Source organism: Papilio machaon, chromosome 15, assembly GCF_912999745.1.
Source record: "Papilio machaon chromosome 15, ilPapMach1.1, whole genome shotgun sequence".
NCBI classification, from domain to species: Eukaryota; Metazoa; Arthropoda; class Insecta; order Lepidoptera; family Papilionidae; genus Papilio; species Papilio machaon.
This window is the reverse complement of record NC_060000.1, coordinates 5,879,331-5,904,907: the sequence shown is the minus strand read 5'-3', so window position 1 is coordinate 5,904,907 and position 25,577 is coordinate 5,879,331. Positions and strand designations below refer to the sequence as shown.

Genomic DNA, 25,577 nt, shown 5'->3' with positions numbered 1-25,577 from the left:
ATAAAAAATTATCGATAAGATTTCGTATTAGTACAAATTTCCCTACAATGCTTTTCACGGAGAAAATTCAAGGTTTAATAGTCTATTTTTAAACGCTTGATAAAAAAAAAACAAACGTCAAGTTATTTGAAATTCGCGAGTTCAATTTATAGGTTAGAGGTATTAAAAATATGACATTTTAAACCGATATCCTAGTTGTTTGATATGTGAATAAACATGGAATTACTTCATAAGGTTGTGGTTCTATCATTAGTGATATTTGCAAATACTGTAATAAGTGACTGTGCCAAAATAAATAGCCCGAGGGTACTGCTGCCATGGTTTGAAAATTTGTATGTAAATTTCACTTTTGAAATAATTGAAGGGGGCTGTTATAAGTGGTAAGTTTACTATACATTCTTTATCAACTATATAATTTACTTTTTAGCTGATAATGTATGTCTTATACTTTTGTGCAGGAGTTTATCCCGCGATGACATCATCGATCTTGAACCCCTTTACGACGATACTTGGGGTCACTGTTCCCGGGCAGCTCGGGTTTCAGTTTCTAAAACGTGTGTATCACCAGGTTCAGTTATTATCCTTGCCGAAGAAGTGAATACCGGCGAGGTAAGTAAAATTGTTTAATTTTGGCGGGAATTTGCATTTTATATGTAAACAAATTATTATAATCAAATTTTACATCCAAAATTGTTATAAATGATTAAATTTTAACTTGTTAGCCCTAATAAAATGTATTTGTAATTATTTTAAGATCTGTTTAAAGTTAATATGTACATTTACTTGATTTTCTGAGTACCATGACTTTGTAACTTTTTATGCAAACTATTTCATAGTACAAGTCATCAATAACTATTTCAACATTTAAAACTAAATAAGTAAAATAGTACAAGTCATCAATGCTACATTTAAAAGTAAATAAGTGAAATATTATGAAGAAAATTCTATTATGTGCCAGTGATTATTTTTCCTTTTTTTAAATTCAAGACAAGTTATATTATATTCCAGATATTGCGAGGTGATGTTGACATTGATAAAATTAATTCATTGAATATAACAAGTACAACATGGAAGCTGTTTTTGGAGGAGGCTCCGGAGGCTTTTGAAGTTGTTGCTTTTGATGATCAAGGTAAATATAGTAGTTTTAGTAATATTACTATGTCTAGTATCACTATATTCATCAGTGAAAAACTGCAGTGTACTACGGTAAATATAATTTTACCATATCAACATTAAATTTTATATACACATTATTTGTGGTATAATTTTCTTTTAGGTAATACATTCTCTTCATTGGAAGGTGTAACCTTCAATTGGAATATAGAGAACCTTGGAAATAATTATGGTGAAGAACCTGTAGTTACGTAAGTAATATGTATTACCTTTGTTAATTGTTTATGCTTAAAAATATCGTAACTTAATTTTATTTTTTTCACTAATTTGTATGTGATTAACCTAGATCTCTGAAGTGTTAGAAAAGTACAGAATTTAAAGAAAAAATATCAGCCTAAATGTTAGTTTTCGTATATCTACATATAATTAAATGTAAAAATGTTATATCCTTCAAAATTTGCTAAACAAAATATTAATTAGGGACATTGTCTTGTTTGTTAATTATATTTTCTCTCCACAGATTAGTTCGCTGGCGTGACACTGACTATGAAGCACCTCCGGGTACTGCGGAACTGGAAGCTAAAGGTCTCAGGTCACATGCAGTGCTTTTGTATGGACAAGCTATGGGCGAATGCCGGGTAACAGTGTGTCTTGACAATATTTGCACAGGGTTCAACTTGAAAGTTGTTGCCAGTGTTGTGTTGAACCCGGTTACAGCTGTTATTGCACCTCAAGACACATTACGATACAAGTAAGTGTAAAAGTAAATTGGTATAGTAAAACACTGGATTTTTATTTATATTTTTTACTAGCTGTCGCCCATTCTTCCACATTGTGTTCTACATCTGTGCCAAATTACATCAAGATCCATTTAGCCGTTATGTAGATACCATTAAACATCCATCCATCCATCTATAATTCATATTTATTATATAAGTAAGTAGTCTTTTGAAAAAAAAAATATTTTTAAGAATACAAAGTTAATGCAGTTTAAAAACTAATGTCACAGTTAAAAAATTTTACCTTTTTTTTTTTTCAGGGTGCTTAGAATGAGAGCAGGTCGACTTACAGTACAAAATATTGGAGATACTCTGTACAGTTTAAGTGTGCCAGATAATGTTGTAGCAAAACTGGAAGATGCTATCAGCTTAGTTCGAGGCACAAAGATTGGTACAACTAGTGTCATCCTAATGTCTGGAATGACAGAAGTTGCTAGAGCGACATTAACAGTTTCAGAACCTCATAGTATTCGTGTCACTTTAAGACCGGCTAATTTGGTTGTCTATGGTGACATATTTACAGTGCACTGTGTCATATTTGATGGTGAAGGTCGCCCTTTAATGGCTGGCGATGAGATATTGATACGTTTGTCAGTGGAAGGAGAGGCTAACATTGATTTGATCAAGTCTACGGATAATGGAACAATAACAGATGCTATGGCTAGGAATGCAGGACAATTTACGATTACTGCGAAGCTTTATTCTATTGCCGGAAGGACTATTATGACTAAGGTATGTATGTTTTTTATATAGGATATAAAATTACTACTAATCCTCTTAATCAAAAACATTGTTTTTTTTTAATTTATAAATTTGTTTTTTTTTATGGCAACATTTCTTTACGCTATGTGCTTTAGGTTGAAGGTCAAGTTACCGGAACAGCTATAGAACCATTGGAAATTGTACCACCTGAACTTTTTATTGCTTGGACTGAAAATATTCAGTAAGTATTGATGCTATCTTTTTTTTTCTGAAAAGGAATGACTGGGATGAGAATAAGTTTCGTATATTCTATGTTTTTTATTTGTAGAGATATACAGTTGAAGTATCGTGGCGGAGGTGATGAGGAAGTGGTGTGGGCAGAGAGTGAGACATCATTACAGAATCAGAATTCGTTATCAGTGGCACCAACAGGAATTGTTAGCGTACATGGATTTGGTTATTTGGATGTCAAAGTTTATTTGAAGAAGTATCCTCATATTAAAGCTAACGGAAGGTAATTTATTTTCTTATGTGTTTAACTGTTATCATGTGCTTACTTATTAGGTAGGTAGAAATAAGTATTATTAGAAATGAATTATTTCTAGAATTTTTTTTAATTTATTATTTTTAAGTAAATTTTTGAATTTGAAGTTTTATATTAAAGGTATTTCTTTTTGTTTTTTTCTTTTCTGTTATTAAGGCAGTCATTTGGAGATTATTTATACTCTATGTCTAAGATGTGGAATTTAAATTGAATGGAAAAATAAATGTCTAACACTTGATAATATAATATAGCCATTTTGAATCAATCTCATCTATTGATGTAAATAATGTTTTGAAAGATCAATACAGGACAACTATCAAGAATAGAACTTGAAGTTGTATACTATTTTTATTTTTGGTCTATTTTTAGAAGTAATTTTGAATGATTTATTATGTTTAATTTTAAAATAAACCTCGCAAATAGGGTTGTCAACAATCAGGCGGCCATTAAAAATTAAGCTAAATCATTGAAGGTTATAAAACCTTGTATCCCACGTGTGTGGGTTAAGGCAAAAGATGATTGATTCGGAGGTTATTCATATCATGTAATAATTTTTTTAAGTTTTATATTTTAATGCAACTATCTGCATGTGTAGGGTGTGGTCCGCTGCACCGGAGCTGCTGCAGGTGTCCAGCTCTGGTCAGGCGCGTGTGTCTCGTCCTCATCATCTGCACATCGCCCTCACAGCAACACATCCCAATACTGGGGAATTGTATAATTTTCATGTGTAAGTTATTCAATTTTTAATTTGGTAATTTTTAATTGTTTAAATGTCTTATGAGATATAGATTATATAAAATTGTTTTGAAATTTAATACAGTGAGTAATTTTTATGCCGTGCTGATGCAATAAAAATAATGTTGTAGACAATGTTAACTCGATTTTCAATCAAATCAATTAATGTATGTCATTTGCTTGTAATTTACTATATGTAAAGACCAACAATATCTGAACCGGTGGTTATAAGTCAAACTGTATTATGACTGCTCATTAGCGCCTCTCAGTCAACGTCAAAAATGTCACAAGATCCTCTTTGTACTATATATTTGATATAATTTTTTATTTTATGTCATTTTTTATGTTTAAGTAGGTTTTATATGTAATCTGAAAGAACCAACCGCGATAGTAGCGCCTCTCACCGATTCAGATATAGTTTGAGTTTATGTTACTTGTAATGTCTATGTCCAAGTAAATATAGTCAAACAAGGATGTTTAGATTGGTGGGAGACGCGCTGCTATCGGTTGGTTCTGTCAGAAAATATGCAAAATCTACATGGACTTAGATAATGGAATAAAAGGAGGGCGCTAGTGGGCTAACATTTTAGTTTTACTTATGTCCACAAGGACAGACATCCCTGTCTGTCTATACTCAATATGACTATATTAATCTAATTGTATTAAGCCGTTGTGTTAACACTTGATATCTGCAGATGTAATTGCGCGTCATTTGCAACGACATTACTGGAGGGCCCCGAGCCTCATAATGTAACAGCTGCTACTTGGGTGCAGCCAGTCGGTAAGATGCTTTATTTTTTATGTTTCTGCCATTACTGTAACCTTACTAATATTGTAAATGCGAATATGTATGTATGGATGGATGTTAGACTGTATCTCCAGAACGGCTGCATGTATTTCGATGAAATTTGGCGTAGATGTAAATTTTTTTTTAAATAAGTTTCTTTTTAACCCCGCTGATGAAGTTGCTGGCAAAAAGTAGTTAAATATCTGATGTGTATGTGTGTGTGCACTCTCTTTATTTCTCTCTCTCTTTCTCGGTCTCGTGGATTTCTTTTAGTCATTGCACCTATAGTAGGTGAAATATCTTTATTGAATGGTGTAATTGTGTAGATGGCGCATGCTGCGTGCTGCAGGGCGTGTGGACGGGACGCGGCGTGTCGTTGGTGCGTGTGTCACGCGGTCGTGCGGGGGATAGCGCGCGTATAGCAGTGCGAGCCGCACCGCGTCTGCGCTGGCCACAACACGCTGCTGCGTTACTATCTGCTACCGCACCGGTAAATTATTGTCGGGTAGAGGGCGCTAGCTACGTAAACACGAAGATAACGCCATCTAGTCGGAATTTGAACGAGATTTTATGTCTTTTCTTTATTGAAGATGACAATGCAATAAGAGCTTCACTTGGTATGAAGTAATTGTACCTTTAATGGAAGCTGAGAGATATTTTTCTAGTAATCCCCTCCCCTGTTAAATTAGCTTATAAATATGTTTTGTTTTATAGGTGTTAGCAGAAGGGGAATCTTTAGTTCCGTCATCAAGCGATCCCCGTGTTGCAGAGTTGGTATACAGAGATGGACCCTCACCCCACAAGTATCCGGAACTGGAGGTCTTTACGTTAAGATGTCGTAGGGTAAGTTTGAAGTGATATAAATATTGCCAGATTTTTCTATGACTATCACAAAGAGATGAGATTTGAATTACTCATCGATTAAACTGGAATACCATCGTAATATTGTGTAATGTTGCAGAAAGGAGACACTAGACTGGAGATATCATCTCAGACAGACACAGAGCGAGAGTCAGTGGAGCTGGAGGTGGCTTGTGCTCCGCATGTGTCGCGTCTGCGTCTGGAGCCCCCGCCCAGCCCCGGCAACTGTACCGGAGGACCAAAGTACGTATATTAAACTAGCGGTCGCACGCGACTTGGTTATCTCTAAATAAAAATAAAAAAATATTTCAGACAGACAGACAGAGAAATTTTAAAAAATGTTTTTTCGTTATTAACATCTCAAATATGTAGGAATATGTCATGTGTACGAAATATGACATTTTTTACTAATGTTACATACAGACGTTCCAATTTTATTATTATGTATATATTCCTTAAATTATAGTCAAATAGTACAGTTAAGAATGTTATGACAGAAATATAAGGGACTGACTATGTTTTGTAGTAATTAATATTAATGTTTATAAAATAGTGAAGTGGAACTAATTCCGCGTTTCGTCTGACGAGTGTGGTACCGGAGGCCTAATTTTAGTCCTCTTTCCCTCCCCACCCTTTTTCTTATAAGGAAAGGATGAGAAGGGGAGGTGGATTTGATGGAGGAGGAGATACATAGGAAGGTTAAATATTCTCTTTTTGTGCGTCTCCTCTGTCGATTGAGGGTAGGCAAGGCATCTGTAACTGCGAATGACTATAGGTAGTGGTCACTTCGCCATTTCAGCGAATTCATGTGGCCGCTTGCTCGTTTGCCACCTGGTAATATAAAAAAAATAGTTTATATTTTTAGTATTGTTGGTCGTTGTAACCGATATGTCTTGCTCGATGTCGATTAAAACGGTTTTTACCATATGTAGCACCAACTTAACGATAAGTGTGGTTAAATGTACAAACAATAAATGCAGTATTTAGAGTAATTTGAAGATTTCCTTCAATATTAACCATAGATATGTTAATTTTTTTAGACTATGGCTACGTCCAGGACAAGAAGTGACAGTGAAGGTGACATTAATGGATGCAATCGGCAGAGAGTTGTTAGATGAAAACGGTCCGAGGGTGTCATGGGAATTGCAACCTAATCGTGCGGGAATAGAGTTCACGGCAGCTGATAGATTGTTCGTAGAAACTGATCCTGAGTATGCACCAGTGACAGTACCTTTAAAATATTATCAGGTAAGAAATTAACTTAATTTTAATAATTTTGCGTCATAAATCTGTGCTTTTGTTAAAAAAAATCGTTATTTTTTTCTCCAGTTGGTGGTAGCCGAAGATCAAGCTATAGGATGGACAGGTTCAATCAAAGCCAGCATTCCTGAAGCAACCGCTTCTATACAAGCTAGAGTTGTAGCACCTTTGAAATGTGATCCTATTAAGGTTTGTATCATTTATTAAATCTTAGTTTCTGAGTACTGCGTGATATTCTTAATCTATATATATAAAAGAAAGTCGTGTTAGTTACACTATTTATAACTCAAGAACGACTGAATCGATTTGACTGAAAATTGGTGGGCAGGTAGCTTAGAACCAGGAAACGGACATAGGATAATTTTTATCCCGTTTTCTATTTTTTACCGCGCGGACGGAGTCGCGGGTAAAAGCTAGTCTATATATAAAAGAGAGTCGTGTTAGTTACACTATTTATAACTCAAGATCGGTCGAACTGATTTAGCTGAAAATTGATGGGCAGGTAGAACTAGGAGACGGACATAGGAACTTTTTTTATCTTGTGTGCATTTTTTTTACTCCGCGCGGACGAAGTCGCGGGTAAAAGCTAGTAGTCTATATCTTGAAAAAAAAATATTTTATTTCTTTTTAGACAAATATTGCTTGGGAAGGTGAATCTGTGTCAAGTATAGCTACTGTCAGCGGAGGCAGTGGGAAATACGCGGTGCAGGCTCCGAAGGGCGTGGTCGCTAACGTTGAGGGCGGGACCTTAACAGCCTCCGCCCCCGCGCCCGGTACTTACGATCTTCTGGTCACTGATCTCTGTGTTTTAGGCGAGAAACAACTCATTGAGGTATTTATATGGATTTCCATTTAATAATATGTAAATAAAAAAAACTTTGACTTATTTATAAATTGTATTTGATGTCAAGCATCACATAGTAACCAAAGCAATTTTTTTTCTGTTTACCCTTGCAAAGATTAGGTTGATTGCTAGTTTATTGTTTTAAATATTAGTTTTACTGGAATATTTAACTGTTTTTATATGACGTAGTAATAATAAGTATGTATTTATTGAGTCATACATTTTACATACGATTTTTTTTTATCTTTTTGTAGTATATAGCAAATGATATTATATATGTTGTGACAGGTGAACATAGAGGAGGTGATAAGTGTGGAGGTGGTGACGTCCCGTGCGGTGTGTGTGGGGGGGTGTGTACCTGTGAGTGCGGTGGCGAGGGGCGTGTCTCAGAGATATGTGGACAGTTCGCGGCCCGCTGATTGGCGCGTCTCCGGCGCTGTGAGGGTTAAAGATGGCAAGCTGTGCGGGCTGCAGGAAGGCTCAGGACGAATTCGCGCGTCAATAGCTGGTGTCTGGAGTCCTGAATTGGAGGTTTGTTGTCAAATGATCCAATTATTAATGAGAAATAAGGTTTAGGTTAGCTAGTTTACCTTATTTATTAATAAGGTATAACAGATTATAAGGATTATCGAAAGAAGTGTAGTCGTAATAATCGATAGTATTTGGTGTTTGCTTATAGCTTATAGCAATCAACTATTTTAACCAATGCCGTAGTTTTTTTAGCTTAATATAATAACAACGCTTTCAAAGTTCTGGTAACTTAAAAAGATCTTTAGTTTTTTTTGGCGAATCTAGATGACAAGCAACCACCTTGATTCGCTGAAATAGCGAAGCAGACGTTGCTTATAGACTTCCGTAATTGCAAATGTATTGGCTACCTTTAATCGACGGAGGAGGGAAAGTGGGATATTCCCTTTCTCTGCGTTTCTCCGTTTAATCCATTTTCCTTTTTTAATCAGAAAAGAAGGACCAATTTAAAGACAGAGTGGTGCTAATTAATGTGTTATTTATGTAGGTGGTGGTGTTCCCCACGCTGCGTGTGGTGCCGAGCAGCGCCCGTGTACCACCTGGTGCACGACTGCAGCTGCGACATGCAGGTGGTCCACCACCACACCTCGCTGACCTGCATTACCACCTCGCCTCACACACTGACAAACTAGATGTGAGTTTCATATAGAAAAAAAATTGCCTATTAAATGCCCCCGTGTATCAACTACCTTCCTGTTACAGTCCAGTCTTGCAGACAAACAGACAGATAGAAAGACAAAAAAAATGATATGTTTACTAGTAGTAGTAGTAACCTACTTCTAGTCTGTGAGAATTCCTATTTGTAATTTATTTTTTCATTATTAATGTTTTTTTTTAATTCCACTCAAATGAAGTCGTAGGCTACAGCTAGTATATAATTTGGTCGATTGTTTCACCTTTTCAGGTATCTCCAAGTGGTCTAGTGCATGGACTCGCGATGGGCACAGCTCATGTTAAGCTGGTCGCTACCGATATAACTAATGTTGAAATGGCAAGTGCAGAAGCTGAAATTGAGGTACATTTAATATTTTTTTTTATTTATAACATCATATATATGTTATTTACGACAATATGACTAAAGTACTATTTAATACAGTCGAACCTAGATAATCATTAGTCCAAGAAACCGCAATATTTTTCTAGCTTGTACAGGTTTCTCTCTAACCTGAGTTCCTCGCTCATGGAAATCGTCAGTCGGGACTGAAAAATGACTCTTATCCAGGTTCGACTGTAGATAATATATTCGTATAATTGTATATTTTTAGACAGATAGGAAACATAAGTATTGTATGTTTTTTTGTATATGTGACATTAAGATTTAATGTTATATATACAAGTGGGTCAAAGTGGGTGGTTAAAGAGCATCGGTGGCTCAAGGGTTAAACACTTGCAATCTGCAGGTCCTGGATTCGAATATGTAATATGTTTTTCGATTAACATATGTACATTTATCCGATGTTCTTACGGTGAAGGAAAACATCGTGATGCTGCACATATCTGAGAAGAAATTCAATGATATGTGTGAAGTCAACCCGCACTGGGCCAGCGTGGTTGACTATGACCTAGTCACTCCTAATTTGGAATAGGCTCCGAGTTCCTCAGTAGGGACGTAAAGTGAGCTGATGATGATATAGTGAGACAGACAGTGGTAGACGCCAGCAACAACAACATCTGTTGCACAAATGGGTCGGCTCACCCTGTGAAATACCACGACCACACAGAAGACAGGCGTCAAGTGGAAGTAATTCCAAGTACAGTCTGATGAGTGTGGTACCGGAGGCCTAATTTTGGTCCTCTTTTCCTTCCCACCCTTTTCTTATAAGGATAGGATGGGAAGGTGGATTTGATGAAGGAGGAGATTCATAGGAAGGTTAAATATTCTCTTTTTGGGGTAGGCTCTTGAGGGTAGGCAACGTATCTACAATTACGAATGTCCATGGGCAGCGGTCGCTTCGCCATTTCGGCGAATTCATGTGGCCGCTTGCTCGTTTGCCACATTGTAATATAAAAAAAAACAGGTGGTGCCGATTTCTGGTCTACGCGTGGTAGCTGCGACACAAAGCCTGCTGGTGGGGTCTCCGGGGCCGGTGTGGGTGCAGGCTGCGGGTCTGGCTCCGGCCTCGCTTGCAGCTGTGCAGCCTCCGCCGCGCGTCACATGGACATTACGAGACCCGACTACTGCCAGATTGTATACTGGACATATTGATGGTATGCGATAAGTATTTAAACCCCTTTTTCACTAAACTATTTGTCATCTGCGACTTCTAGCAATTATAAGTCCTATAGTAGGTGCTATTTTAGACAAAGATCAGTTTTGCATGTTTTTAGCACTTCTATTCTTTTAGATTACTCTTAACCGATATCCAAAAGGAAAAAAGTTATCAATTCATCTGTATTTTTTTTTGTTTGTTACTCTTCCTGTCCCCCTTTCTCCCCGCTCTCTCTCTTTCTTCTGGTCCTTCGATTTTGATGATTTTTTTTATTTTTAGATTTATTAGAACGATCAATAGCTGAAGGCTTGTCAGTGCGCGTTGTTCCATTGAAACCAGGCGTTATAACTATTGATGTTAGAGTACGGAACATGGGACAGGTAAAATTACAAAACTTAACCATTTCAAAATAATTATTTGACCAGTATTTAATAATATTAAATTATTTTAGGTCGCTGAAACTCGATCGTGGGACAGTACGATAGAGATTCTTGGAATATCTGACATACGTATATCAATGGATAGTACAAATGCTGAATTATCTACTGGCAAACGTTTGGCTCTAGCTGTAGGTTCGTCTGTACGTCTAAGGTCAATACCGAGGTGTGGCTGGACCTCTTACGGTGAAGGTGTGTTTGAACTGAGCCCTAACGGAGATGTCAAAGGATTGAGGCCTGGTCATGGAGTGATTGCAGCTCAACATAAAGATGATAGGAATAATATTTATAGAGAAACGGTGAGTTTATATTTGGTTTATTTGAAATATGGTAAAGGTTTTTCGCTGGTGACCGATAAAGATATCTGATCCGTTGGGCATAAGTCAAACTAAATTATGACAGCTACCTAACGCCCTCCTGTCAATGTCAAAAAAGTGTCACAAGATCCCTTACGAACTGTAGCTGTCATGTATTTTTTAATTTTATCCTATTGTCTATGCCCATGTAGATTTTACTGATTTTCTGGTAGAACTAATCGCGATAGCAACGCCTCTCACCGGCATAAATATCCTTGTTTTTGAAGTATGATGTGTCATTCAATTTTGTTCTGCTACAAAATGTCATTTTGGTATAGTCTGTAGTGTTTATTAATTTTTTAATACAACTTTTAATTAATTTAATTTAATTTACGAGTTAATAATAAAGTATATCTTTAAGATCAATTACGAATATTTTAAATTTTTTCATGTAAAACGCGTATATTAACAAAAATTACTAATTTTAATTGTAGATAATTCACGTAGAAGTGGCAACACCACACTACTGCACCGCAGAGCCATCTGGCGACGTGGACGATGAAGCTCTTAGATTAGTTCTGAGAAACTCCGTAGGGCGGGAACTTATAGCGCACGAGGCTAACGTATCCGTTACTGCGCCTGTACCAGCACACGTCAGGCGAACCACCACCGGGTAAGAATTTAATTTACACTCAGTTTACACCATTCCAGTCCAGCGATCGAATCCAGTGCTGGGTTGCTACTGGAATAATGTAAACATACACTGGAATGCAATGTAATCTTGACATTTTTAAAATTGATCATAGCAGCTTAAAATAGTTTCATTCAACTTACAATTAACAAGATTTAGAGCTTTTAGCTTTGACATACTTGTCGAATTACCCTTTTTGTTGTAATATGAGGGTAAATAAAAAAAAATAGTACGATCTTTGTAGTTATTTGTTTCAGTGGTCTCGGAAATGAGATTGTGTTCACTGGACTGGACACCTCCGGCACCTTCGCAAGCTTCCAGGCGACTGCTGGCGGACACACTGTCACTGATGAAGTTCTTGTCATCGGATCTGAAGCACATGGGAATAGAATCATTGGTAATTTAGCTTTTTTATTTTTAGCAATTGATTTACTTATTTTTAATATCCATAATGAAATTTAGTAACTTGGCAAAAACAACACTAAAGGAACTGTAAATCTCTAAAGTGTTCTAAATATTTTTTTTTGTTGAATTATTAAGTCAACATATGCATCAAATATTTTACATAAGAACCTCATTGTCTAAGTCGTATACGATTGTGACTTATATAATGTGAAAAGAGATAGTCCATTAATCATGTGAAGGTCGAAAAAGGGGGATTGGTTTCGAAAAAAAATCAAGAAAAATCATAAGGAGGAAGGTAGGCTAAAATATGTCGTCTATCTTACTTATATTTTAAATGCGAATATTTAGATGAATGGATGGATGTTTGTTTGAAGGTATATTCAGAACGGCTCATAGTCTAAGAATACACAGGCTACTTAATAAGTTTTTAATTCCGCGCGGACGGTGTCACAGACGTCAGCTAGTATATTGATAAATATTGAACACTTCAATATTAGTTTTTACTAAAAAAATAAACGTGATATTAGTTATAGGTGGAGGGGGGTAGCTAACCTAACCTTACCATCACTTTACAACTATCACCAGAGGTGGAGGGGGTGAGGGTCAAAGTTACTAAAATAAAATCACGTCATCAATGGACTTGTATAAATATGTACTATGAAAGTAACTAAAATATTGTATTTTTTTATTAGTAAGTGGCAGCTGGGCGGTGTGTCTGGAGGGCGTGGGATGGCGTGCACCGGCTGGTGTCACGCTGCACGCGGGGGCGGGTGTCACGCTCGCCGTGCTAATGAAGGACACGGCGGCCAAACACGCTCTGCGTCTAGACCGTCCGCCCGCCGCTGTCACGCTGCACCAAGTGCCTTTAAACAAGGTTCGTTCTTTCTAAACATTTTCGTTTCTTTTATACTACTCAAAGGCTTTTTATTTTCACTAAGGACTTGGGGAAGTTCTTTGATGTAGATTTATTATGAGAAATCTGCACTTAGTGGATATTTAAATGACTAATGAACGTCTGTGAGTCAATGGAGCGCTTAATAAATATTGTATAATAAATATTTTAATCGAAAAGTAGTGCTTGCAGATGGGTCCCATATTTTTGATTATTTTTTTTAAATAACTAGAAGGCTAGTAGATTTTGAGTTTAGTTTCAAAATGCGTTGCGAAAGTTAGGGACTTTTTTGCTTTCAGCGTTTACGTAGGCTTAAGTAGGGACATAAACGTAACTATGTCTAATACATCTCAAATATAAAATGTCACCTATTTACTTCGGCCGACACCGACTGCGAAATAACAATAATTATACAATATAGACATGTTACAAGAAAGAAGAGAACTTTCTTTAGAGTTTAGAGGGTTTTCATGACATTATTTTGTTACTTTTTAGTGCATTTTGTGAGATTGTTTTTTTATGTTTCTTTTTAGTGCATTTTGTTTGAGATTGTTTTTTTATGTTTCTTTTTAGTGCATTTTTTTTTGAGAATGTTTTTTTTAAATGCCAGTTGGAGTTTTTACATGGAGAATGGCCGTATTCAATGGTGCCGCTGTCATTCGAAGCTAGCGGACTTACATCGGGACCGTTATTGTGTTCGGAAGAACAGAAGTATGCATTGCAGGGGATTGAAGTGGAATTACCTTATATTTGTCGTACTAAAGCACCGCATACAGCACAACCTATACTTGATATAGACAATGGTAAGATTGGAATATTTTTATACAATATTAGTAGTTGACCGCGTAAAATAAATATAGGCTATGTTTCACCTCAACAGTGAAAGATTTTTTTAAATCGGTTCTGTAGTTTCGGAGATTTTTCCTCTTCATCTGTAGTATATAAAAATAATTATTCATCATCATCATCATCAGCTCACTATACGTCCCCACCGAGGGGCTCGGAGCCTACCCCAATTTTAGGGGTGACTAGGCCATAGTCAACCACGCTGGCCCAGTGCGGGTTGGTTGACTTCACACATATCATTGAATTTCTTCTCAGATATGTGCAGGTTGCATCACGATGTTTTCCTTCACCGTAAGAACGTCGGATAAATGTACATATGTAAATCGAAAATCGAAAAACACATTGGTACATGGCGGGATTCGAACCCAGGACCTGCAGATTGCAAGTCAAGTGCTTAACCCCTGAGCCACCGACGCTCTTAAAAATAATTATTACAGAGGTACTATTAATATCATATTAAATTACTGGAAAGATGCTCTATTAACTAAAAAAAAAAAAAAAAAAATTAGGTTACATTTTTTTCCAAAGACTTAAGTTCATTTTTTTACAGGTCAATTGGGCTGTTCTATAATACCATCATCATCAATAACTGAATCAACAGAAATCGAATTATGCGCCGAATGGGGTACTCACAGAACTTGCACTAGGGTACTACTTCTACCTCCAATAGAAGTTCCCCTAACTAAAGTCTCTTTAGCAAATCCACCAGCTACCTTCACCGTAACTGGTCATCCTCGTGCGCTAAAGCTGGTCAAAATGACCATATCACCCGGTCTTAAGATAGAAATGAGTTCCAAAGACAGTGAGATTACGGTAACTGTGACAAGTGAGAAAGTGACCTGTGGTGTTGGACTTGTTCATGTAATTTCTAAGTTAACTGCGCAAGATATTACTGTAGAAGTGGAGAGAGAATGTGATATAGCTTGTGGGACTCTACTTGGTGCTATCTTCTCTCTTCTGAAGCCGTATTTACCTACTTTAATGACTATCGTTGCTATGGCTGCTGCGTATCTTTATGGTGAGTGTTTTGTCTTTTGTAAAATCTTATATATATATAAAAGAAAGTTGTGTTAGTTACACTATTTATAACTTAAGAACGGCTGAATCGATTTGACTGAATATTGATGGGCAGGTAGCTTAGAACCAGGAAACGGACATAGGATAATTTTAAACCGTTTTCTATTTTTTATTCCGCGCGGACGGAGTCGCGGGTAAAAGCTAGTATGTAATAGAATAAAATATTATGTATTTCATAAGTCACAAAAATTAGATGATATGCAAGAAAACTAATAAAAGTACATCCTTTTGTGCGAGAAAAGGAATTTTCCTTAGAATTATCTACGTTTTACGTATCGTAATTATAGTCCTCTTTCCCTTCCCATCCTTATAAGGAAAGGATGGGAAGGTGAGGTGGATTTGATGGAGGAGGAGATGCATAGGAAGGTTAAATATTCTCTTTTTGTGCGTCTCCTCCGTCGATTGAGGGTAGGCAGTCGCCTCGCCATTTCGGCTAATTCATATGGCCGCTTGCTCGTTTGCCATCTTGTAATATAAAAAAATTCTAAGTTTGTAATTTTTTTTATTGATATGTTTTATTTTAGTGCAACAACGTATGCAGAGCAAAGGAAAGCTTCGTATGCCAACACCGCCGATGCAGACAGTGTTGCCACCTGAGACACCGGCGCTGCGCGTGCGTACCTGGTCTCGTAGTCCGTACTCATCTAACGGGCACAGCGTACCCGCACCAGTATACGGTGATGCAAGTGTATTACCTGATAGTAGTTTCTCACCGAATTCATCACGGTTACATTCTAGATTGTTGTAGCAGGGAATATGAAATGGATAGATCTTAAGTGTATATAGGTTTGGTTATCTATACCCGATTGGACTATTTTTTGAGTTGGCTATTATGATGTTCTGGACATAATTTATTAGGTTTGACGATTATGGCCAACTGAAGTATTGTACTTAGTTATTTAGTTGAAGAAATTATAAGTGAAAAGGTTGTCATATATTGAAGTGACACTTATATGAGAGATACGATCGGAACCCAAAGTTAAAGAAAAAGAGGTATTCTAACTATTATTGTAGTCACCTAAATTGAGAATTGTAATTTTTACATGACTTGAATAGTTTCAAGTAAATCGTAGAAAGGTAACTAAATTTTTTTTCTATAAGATAGTTAGAGAAAAATTACTGTATACTATTTTTGTATGTAGTTAATAATATAAATAAATGTAAACGAAATCACATAAAAAAAGTTAGGTTATAATCTAAAAGTACGAAAAAATAATACTATATTTTTACTTTTACGATTTAATTTGATAATGTATTGTTGTAAAAGGGTTGAACATTTTAAACCAACGAAGTGATTTGACATTCTCTAGTCTTAGTCAAACTAAATTATAATAGCTCACTAACGCCCTCCTTTCAATGTCAAAAAAGTGTTACAAGGTCCTTTTCATACTGTAGCTGTCAAATCACGTTTTTTTTTTAAGTTTTACATATTTTCTGAAAGAACTTACAGTAGTTCTTCTCATCAGGCCAGATATCGTTGTTTTACTATACACAGATAAAAAATTATTTGCTTTCCTTTTTTCACATTGAAATATTGTAATTTATAATAAAAAATAGGATATTTATAGGACATTATATTTATATATGCGGGATCAAAGTTCTTGTTTAATACAATATTTATATTAACATTGTTAAATTATTTTGATCCAAATACAAAAGCTGGCTATTCCTTTGACAAGTATGGAGGTTAGACATTGACCTCTACAAATGATTCTAGATCTGGTGAACAGGTTTCTTGGAAATAACAGCTTTTTGTTCCAACTTAAAATTACCAGTTGAAGTTACCGTCAGCTAATTCTATCTCATTATTAGTTCGAGTTTCCAACATCTTTACCAAATCCCTACCTTCAGCGTTGAAATGCGAAAATCAATAAATCGAGTAGGCACAAAATATTACGGCTTATAGCCTAGCCAGTCAAATATAAGGGTTCAGTGGTTTTAGAGATATTATTTGCTTGTAAATAGAAATGGAAAACTTGTTTAGATAGATTTAAAATAAATAAATTAGCCATCACATATTAAGGAGTGAGAGTGAGGAAGAGGAGTTTTGAGTGAGCTTCATTATAAAAAAAAAACGTGTCACTTTTTGGACCTAAAAGGTTTAATAGGCCAATTTCTCTGTCTAATTCAATAAAGTGAATGTGAGAGCTTATTAATTTTGTATATAATATAGAAATTAAGTATCTTTGGTTTTTTCTGAGTTGTAATTTTTTCTTTAATGCTTAAGTAGTTTTATGTGTGGTTGTATTTTTTTACATTAAGTTAGATTAAGTAGAAACAATCTCATTTAAACCAGGAAGCTTTTTTTTATGTATTTGAATAATAATAATTTAAAACTTAAAAATTATTTTGATACTGCCTTTACTAGACCTGTTGTTTCATTCCACACATATTTCTTATGTATTATGCTTTGTAATAAGATAGTAAATTTTACATACTTTTAGTTGATTTGGTATCTATCATTTTTTTTATACCAGAGTGAGGGACATGTGCCTGTTTCGACAAAGGAAACTAACGATTAAGTATAAAGTTGACATTATAATAGTTGGAAGTGGTTGTGTTTTAACTTGAAATTTTCGGGTAACTTCATTTTATATTCTGTTGGCAGATAACATAAATTTCTTTTGGTATTGAAATAGATGTATAATATTTTATTACTGCAAAATGATTACACCAATTGTTACAGCGCATCATATTAAGAATTACATGTATTATGTTAGTCTAATTTTTTTACTAGTAATTATTAATTACGTTTAAGTATTTGTTAACAAATGATTTTTGTAAAAAGTTTTGTGAATAAAGTATTTTTGTCTAATTTTTTTATTTTTTCAAAGATTCTCATTGAATTTTCTACAATTTAATGACAAATTACCATGCAAGTTTTTTATTTTTCATATGTCATTTAACATTTTCAAAAGATCTTCTTGAGGGGATTTAGGAACGTCAGCTACAAAAGATAGATCATTTCCTCTTTCTATAACATTTGTTTGGATTTTTTCAAAGTAATCTTTGTTTATGTTTAGAATTCTTCTAGAATTTGCCTCCATTTCTAGTGGCAACTTTATTTGAATAGATTGTTTTTCAGAATTTTTCGTAGTTTCTATATGTGCCAACAAACAGTTTATTTCGTTATTATCAGAAGTATGCTTGTCATATTCTTCAAGAGAATCCTTCTTATTATCATATTTATAAATATTTTCTCCTAAATTTTGAGCAATCTTTGGATTTATTATTGTTGAAGAATTGAAAGTCCCATCCTTATTTTGTAGACCTAATCTAAGTAAAACGGATATTTTTGTATGGTACTCTGAAAACCATAGTAGTATTGTATTATATAAGCATTTATAGGCATCGTCTGACATTTTTTCCTGTAAAACTTGAATTTGTTTCAAAACATCATCAAAAATACTTTTTGAAAAATTGTCCGGCATTAGTGTGGCCACACCTTTTAAATGTCGGCGAGTTATGTCAAAAATGCTGTGATTATTTGTTATTGATATTTGCCATTTCAATATCATAGTCATTAAATCCCACAATTTATTCATGGAGTATTCATCAAGTTTCATAATTGATGCAGCCGATATATCTTGCAAAAGTTGTTTTATAACTGAGTGGGCCGCCACCGGTTGGGGTAAAAATAGTTCCTGTTGAAGTTTAGGGTGAAGAAGCACCGTAACTATATCGGTTAGCACTGAAAAATTGTATTTAATTATATTAATTGTTAATTAGTTTCATAAAAACAGTAATTTGTTCAGTTCCAGATCAAAACAAACTAACCTCTTTCGGATTTATCCATGGGAATATTTTGACTTTTTAATCGCTGATCAATAACGTATATCATTTCACAACCTAAATTTATTACAATAAATGGTGTTGCAAAGTGCGACATTTCTATTAAATAACGGTAGTCATCATATACCACCAAGACAATGATTATTGATCACTTGTATGAAGGTCTTCTTCGAAAATTGACTGCACAAGGTAAAATAAAAGATATTTCAAATAAATTGTTATCTTTGCAAAGCAATGATGAACGGGTACTATATGTCTACGAATTAGTAAAGGATTTAAATTGTTTTCCCGTACTTAACAATGTGAAAAAATCAGACAATGTGTCTACATATTACCGTAACCAAGGAAACAAATGTTTCCAGTTACATGAGAATTTGAAAGCATGGCAATTTTATAATTTGGCCTTACTATATGCTCCTTTCAACTCCAATAACTACTGCTATGCTTTATCAAATAGATCAATTATATTTTTGGAATTAAAGAAGTTTGAGGAATGTTTGGTTGATATAGATAAAGTACTTGCTCTGGATTACCCTAAGGAACTACAAGAAAAATTATTGAAAAGAAAAGAAATATGTGATGAAAAATTACTTAAAAATACTTTTAAAAATGCAGAGAAATTAGATTTAAGTGAGATTTTAGCTATGAAAAGTACAAAAGATTCTAGATACTTGTGTGCAAGTACAAAGTTAGAGGTGCTATTTACTGAACAGTTTGGGCGCCAGGTGATTGCCAAAGAAGATATAAATGTGGGTGAAGTACTTGTTGAAGAGGAACCATACCTCACTGTGCAGCTAAAATCACAGTTCATTTTAAGTTGCAGCTATTGTCTTTCAAGACAAATAAACTTGTATCCATGTGATAATTGTTGTTATGCTCTCTATTGTAGCACTGAGTGCAAGAATAAGGCTTTTAAAGAATATCATGCTGTTGAGTGTCAATTAATGGCAACACTGTACAATATGGACTTTACAAAATTGGAATTACTAGCACTTAGAACCGTGATAAAGTCACGAAATGACCACAACAATTGGGCTGATCTATTTAAAACAATCAGCGATGCAGAGGCAAATATGAACAATGAATTTCGTGGGCATGTTCAAGTAAATGGCAAATGGATATTTGATTCCAAACATTATGCTACAATACACACTTTAGAAAGCAACATTGATAAACGGTCTGTATCTGATATATTTCAGAAATCTGTTACGGGTGCTGTATTTTTAAAATTTTTGAAGGAAGATACTAACTTTCTTCAATTAGAAGATATAAAATTATATGAGACTGTAGTAAAGACTGTTGCTGGACTGTTACTGCTTCATTTAATGACAAGTCCTACTAATATGCATGGTATCACCTCAACTATGGAGACAAATGGTGTCTATGTAAAAGAGGTGAATTTGGCAAGTGCACCTTATGGATATCATAGCCTTTTGAATCATTCTTGTTCCCCAAATGTTGTAAGATATAACAAAATAGGTTCTGGTAGAATGTCCCTAATGGTATTACGTCCCATCAAGAAAGGAATGCAACTATTTGATAACTATGGGTAGGTATTTTTTTTTATTACTAGTCTTGAATTTGGCATTTCCAAAGGACAACATATGCAAATTTTATAACTTTTTTCTCTCACTTTTAAAGACTCATTCTTAATATCCCTTTCTAATTTTAATAGTGATAAATGTAGTGAGATTTATAATTATTTTGTTATATCTAGTATTATTAAACTGTAGTCTTCCCTCTCATATTTCAGAGCCCACCACGCCTTAGAGCAGAGGGACGCACGTCGGGCAAATCTTAAATTTCAATACAAATTTGACTGCATTTGTGAAGCATGCGTTAACAACTGGCCAACATACTTAAGTATAGGGCCATCTATACATGTTCCTGCAAAGTTGATAAGTATTAAAAACAAATTAATAAGTAAATGTGTTATAGGAGATTTAGAAAGAGGTAATATAGCGACTGCACAAAAAGTTTTTAAAACATTATGTAGTTTGTGCCAAAATTTTGAGCCTTACGCACCATGTGTGGAATTGTTAGATTGTCAAGAAGCATTGAAACAGTGTTTAGCTATTTTCTCTGGTCTACTGCCAGATGGTAATGAAATATTAATACCATGGACAGCTATCCCTCCAGAATTTTCGATTTAGATTTTTTTTGAATATTTAAAAGTCTTCCAGTATCTTAACAGTCTCGAAGTGTGTCTTATAAACTTGCAGCACAAACTTATTTGCGTTAATGTGACAGATATTTAAAAATAAAACTCGCTCATTATTCAAAAATGATTTTAATATCGAATTTACATCGTTTTCTGTGTTAAGAGGCTTAAAATTATCTCACAATTTTTATAAAATACGCCGCACATTTTTATTTTTTATAACATACAAGTTGTATAGAGATAGAATACATGTTCTTTCTCTGTCGTACCTATAATTCGTGTGTATGTCGTCTCACTCTAAAGTGCCCACAACATTTTTTTTAGTTTTTTTCTGTCTTAGTTGATCTATAATCTATATTGAATCAAAACACAAAGAATTTCAAATTGATCTTTATTTGGTATTATATTAACTAGATATAATTGATTTATTAATTTTTAAAAATAATACGATTTGTTCTTTTTTGTGATTAGTTTATTAATTTTAATATTATTTTGGAACCATGAGTTTTCACTGCCAAAAAAAAACGTCAAAATAATTGTCTATTTTTTTTAAAGGAATAATATTGATAATAAGTGTGAGTTTTGCGGCAGTGGGAACACATGGTTACATTTAATGAATACAGTTAAGTAAGTCATATTGGATGTGCCCATATTTTAATTTAATAATTTTACATGCAAATACGATTTGTCTGTCTAATATTTTAAAAATATATCTCTTATAGGTTGTCGTTATTATTGAATCTATTAATATTAAATAATTTTATAAAATTTTATTAAAATATTAAACAATAACAATTACTTATTGTAGAATAACAAAGTTAAACTAAATATATGTATAATTTTTAACATTTTAATATACAAAAATATTTATAACCTACAAAAACATATTATGTGTAAAAACACACAAGTTATATAGTGATTATAAAGAACGTAATTAAAAATATATTTCGACCAATTTTTTTTAAACATGTATACAATTACAGACATTGTGATTCATAGATACGTCATTAAAAAACAGCTATAACATATTTAAATATGTACTGTTTTTAAGTCTGCGAATTTTCATCACCTTAAAAATTTTGCATAGGTTTTTTCAATTATTTACAAATTTAATTGAATAGATTTGTTTTTTGATGTTTTTAGGTTAGAATGTGTATTTTTGCGATTGTAATAATTTATGCAAAAAGAGCATCAAATTCTGCCAAGGAATTGTAAATGTAAGTTTCAGAATGTATAGGTATACGACAGCTGTTAAAATATACCTGTAAAATGTTTAACTATTTTGTAACTAATATTAATATTAAATTAACTTTATTAATGTTTTATAAAGTAATCTAAAATGATATATTGTACGTTTGTTTTATATTGATTTGGTAATAACATTGTTTAACATTTATAAAAAAATATATAAAAAAATAAAATAAAATTGTTGATTTCATATTTTTATAAATATTTGTGTTACCTTTTTTAATATTAATTAAAAGATAAGCTTTAAATAAAGGTGACATAAAAACACTTAACAACCATTTCTACAAAAAAAAAGAAATTCATAATTTCTTTCTATTTATACTTAATCTAAAAAATTAATAAATGTTATGTAAAATCATTGTTGCTATTAAGAATATATTTATATGATTGACATTGGATTTAGAATTGTCTATTGGTTTGTTAAATGCAATTCGTGAGACATTTTTAATAACTACATCTTCATTAAGTACAGTAATACGTCCCGATTGTTCTGGATTAATAGGGCTATAAGTTCTTAAATAGTCTAAAGTGCATGTCAATTCATTATAAGATAAAATGTCCTTTGGTAATTTTTCAAATATACTATAACCATCACCACCGTCTGCCAAAAAACCGGGCATTATTACCTTATAGGTCAAGTAATCTCGGACTTCGTCTAAGGCAGAGCATTCAGTGCATATCGCTTTAACCACTTTAACGCGACCTCCGGGCTCTTTTGACAAATCATATGTCACTTCAACACCTGTCAGTTGTAAGAATTGTCCAGGACTATCTATAGTACGCCACGAGGCCACGGAATGTTCTAGAGCTTGAATTAACATTGAACCGTTCATCGTTACCACAGATAAAGTATCCGAAAATGGTAGAACTGTGATGAAATCTCCCCTTGTGATGTTATATGGTGTTTCACTACGTCCTAGAGAAGATCTTATTCGACCTCCTTGGATAAACACTATATTAACATCGGCGTATTTGTCTTTACTAATACGTTTGGTGTAATTCAAAGTTGCATCAGTTATTAGACTACCCAAGTTGCATTCTCTCAAACGACATTGTTCACCATCTAGAAATATTAAAGAGCTGCCAATAATTTCATTGTTAATTCGGTCAATGTCCCCTCTATACCTCTTTATTATTGTTAAGACTTCTTCGTCGTTCGGTATTCCCTGATGTAACAATATAGGATCGCCGAAGCATTTTAAAATCTCGCCTGATGAATCAAAAACTAAATGTAATTTACCCAAATACTTTGTGTAAGCGTACGCTTGAACTACTGGGACTATTCTACCTGATGATTGTTTTATCATTGTGGGGTACAAGCCTTGCGGATGCTCTGGAGATTCTGTGAAATGTTCTCCGTTCCACAAGAATGTGTTTGAGTGACCACCGATCACTAAATCTAGTCCATCTACCTCCTTTGCAATTTCTATGTCTTTAAGAAAACCAGAGTGACCTAAAGCTATAATAATATTGACACCTTTTTTTCTTAACAAGTTTACTTCTCTTCGTATAGCTGGTATTTCGTCTTCATAATCTACATTGTTTTTAGGTGCAAGAAATTTTGTGTCCGGAGTTAAATAGCCTATAACACCTATTTTTACGCCTTTCTTTAATAAAATTATCGATTTGTACAAGTTAGTTATATTCTGGAGTTCTGGTACTTTGTCTAATATCAGATTTGCAGCTAATACCGGTGTCGTTAAGTTTTTTATGAACGGTACAACCCCCTCCACGTCCTCGTCGAATTCATGGTTTCCGAGACACTGAAAGAAATGCAATGGTTAATTTTCAAACTATAGAAATTAACTGCCTTTATGCGAAGAATTAGACATTTCTCTTAAGCTTAGACTAGTGGATATCGACATCGCTGTATAATCACCCTATGGGATGTTTTGTAAAGCGATAGTAAATTCTTATGGCCGTTTTTGACATCACAGGAAGAGTGGAAAAGTGGTGGTTGAATGACATACATCGTTGTTTCAGTAGAGTAGCTGCTTAACTTTTTAGTTCGTCATTTTTGTTAGAATATTTTATAAGGTTTGTACAGTTGGTAATAACCGTAGAACTTCACTGTCATGATACTTAGGTTTCATATTTCAGGTAACATCATCAAATATTGTTTTCCCTTTCATTCTCTTTAACAAAACAGAGACTAAAAGTATCACGTAAGTTGAGTTCTATGGTAATAAATAAATGTGCAAGTTTTTAATTATTTATTTCAATTCAATCTCATGTAACATAATTTTTTATTTGCTAAACTAACAAAAAACTTACAACATAAGTGATTTCTTCCTCGATTTTTATAGTCAGTATAAAATTTATGTTTAACAAAATAATAGATTTGCTAGTAAATACAAAGATCAACAGTAAAATTTGAATCAAAATCAAATTTATAGTAGTATCCTTAATGATAAAAATGTTATGCTAAGAAATATTTACATACTTTTCACAGTGGGTTTCTACTGCTTAAACATATGTACAAGAACATATTGATATTTTCGTTTTTTCAAATAGTATGAGAGGCATATACTATTTACGTGATTTTGTATATGATAATGAATATGTTTGGGCAATGTAAACCCAAGGTTACATTATATTCTTAATAATACGCAATCATCTTTCTTGGACGGCGACGTTCAAAGAATGTAAAACATTAAAGCTACATTTCTTCAGATATTTTCGGTTAATCGGTTGGAAATTAACAAATTCATGAGCATATGTTGACTTTATGGTCAATTTGTCACAACATCAATGGTACAACTAAACAAACAAAAAAAATTAAGATAAATAGGTATTCCTTATAAAATTCCTCAATAAAAAGTCTTTTGAGCATCTAAACGTGGCTTTGTGATGCTACATTTATAGAAAGAGCTTAAAACTTTTTTGCTTATAAATAGGCTTATAAAGTGATGCAAATTCCTACTGGTATTCTCTATCTTAATTTGAGTAACGGATAATCTAATGTTTTCGCTTCACTGGGAACATCAAGAACTAGGAAGATAATAATAAAATTACAGGGGTTTGCAACAATAATTTTCGTGGTATCAGAACTGGAATGCATAACATAAATATTATTGCAAGTGAAATAAAGTTCTCAAGTTTGAGACTTATCACCGTAAAAGTTTAAATACATAACAAACTTATGTAATAATTCTATTCATTTTATTTTAATAATTTGTGCTTTACATAATACTAATGCATAATTTTCCTAAATGCCACTTTAATACAAATCGAAATGTGTTCTCAACAAGTGTGTTTTATCAACATTTCGATTCCAAACTTAATTATTTCATTACATTACTACTTTATTTAAAACAATTTAGAACAATTACTGTTATTAAAATAAACAGTGAAGGTGCATTAGATATT

The 25,577-nt window shown here is 33.8% G+C and overlaps 4 protein-coding genes across 4 annotated transcripts in view; 2 read left to right on the top strand and 2 right to left on the bottom strand.

Annotated features, from left to right (window-relative positions):
- Nucleotides 1-127: 127 nt before the first annotated feature.
- On the top strand, nt 128-15,998 carry LOC106710222 (nuclear pore membrane glycoprotein 210). Its single transcript, XM_045681178.1, has 28 exons — nt 128-380; nt 459-609; nt 1,009-1,129; nt 1,277-1,364; nt 1,634-1,864; nt 2,153-2,624; nt 2,750-2,835; nt 2,923-3,108; nt 3,734-3,865; nt 4,569-4,654; nt 4,987-5,150; nt 5,375-5,503; nt 5,622-5,764; nt 6,562-6,769; nt 6,851-6,970; nt 7,413-7,613; nt 7,914-8,156; nt 8,641-8,787; nt 9,058-9,168; nt 10,172-10,361; nt 10,643-10,743; nt 10,815-11,099; nt 11,591-11,769; nt 12,045-12,184; nt 12,885-13,066; nt 13,695-13,887; nt 14,481-14,948; nt 15,532-15,998. The coding sequence occupies exons 1-28, from the start codon at nt 217-219 to the stop codon at nt 15,753-15,755; spliced, it is 5,145 nt and encodes a 1,714-aa protein (XP_045537134.1). The 5' UTR covers nt 128-216; the 3' UTR covers nt 15,756-15,998.
- A 1,900-nt stretch (nt 15,999-17,898) lies between these two features.
- Nucleotides 17,899-18,896, bottom strand: LOC106710223 (protein OSCP1). Its single transcript, XM_014502228.2, has 2 exons — nt 18,785-18,896; nt 17,899-18,698 (listed from the first exon to the last, which is right to left on the bottom strand). Exons 1-2 carry the CDS (start codon nt 18,894-18,896, stop codon nt 17,899-17,901), a joined length of 912 nt encoding a protein of 303 aa, XP_014357714.2.
- On the top strand, nt 18,864-21,366 carry LOC106710230 (SET and MYND domain-containing protein 4). The gene is made up of 2 exons (XM_014502234.2): nt 18,864-20,348; nt 20,553-21,366. The coding sequence occupies exons 1-2, from the start codon at nt 18,937-18,939 to the stop codon at nt 20,950-20,952; spliced, it is 1,812 nt and encodes a 603-aa protein (XP_014357720.2). The 5' UTR covers nt 18,864-18,936; the 3' UTR covers nt 20,953-21,366.
- A 1,177-nt stretch (nt 21,367-22,543) lies between these two features.
- Nucleotides 22,544-25,577, bottom strand: part of LOC106710224 — a 39,728-nt gene continuing 36,694 nt past the window's right edge. The window contains exon 7 of the mRNA XM_014502229.2: nt 22,544-23,971. Within this exon, the coding sequence (XP_014357715.2) occupies nt 22,544-23,971 (1,428 nt within the window). The remainder of the gene's footprint in view (nt 23,972-25,577) is intronic.

Bases quoted from the DNA above. Each gene is read 5' to 3' on its own strand.
- LOC106710230 (XM_014502234.2), top strand. From the start codon at position 18,937: ATGATTATTGATCACTTGTATGAAGGTCTTCTTCGAAAATTGACTGCA. The intron at 20,349-20,552 runs GTAGGTATTTTT...CTCATATTTCAG, and splicing joins CAACTATTTGATAACTATGG to AGCCCACCACGCCTTAGAGC.
- LOC106710223 (XM_014502228.2), bottom strand. From the start codon at position 18,896: ATGTCGCACTTTGCAACACCATTTATTGTAATAAATTTAGGTTGTGAA. The intron at 18,699-18,784 runs GTTAGTTTGTTT...ACAATTTTTCAG, and splicing joins CATGGATAAATCCGAAAGAG to TGCTAACCGATATAGTTACG.
- LOC106710222 (XM_045681178.1), top strand. From the start codon at position 217: ATGGAATTACTTCATAAGGTTGTGGTTCTATCATTAGTGATATTTGCA. The intron at 12,185-12,884 runs GTAATTTAGCTT...TTTTTTTATTAG, and splicing joins ACATGGGAATAGAATCATTG to TAAGTGGCAGCTGGGCGGTG. The intron at 13,067-13,694 runs GTTCGTTCTTTC...TTTAAATGCCAG, and splicing joins ACCAAGTGCCTTTAAACAAG to TTGGAGTTTTTACATGGAGA.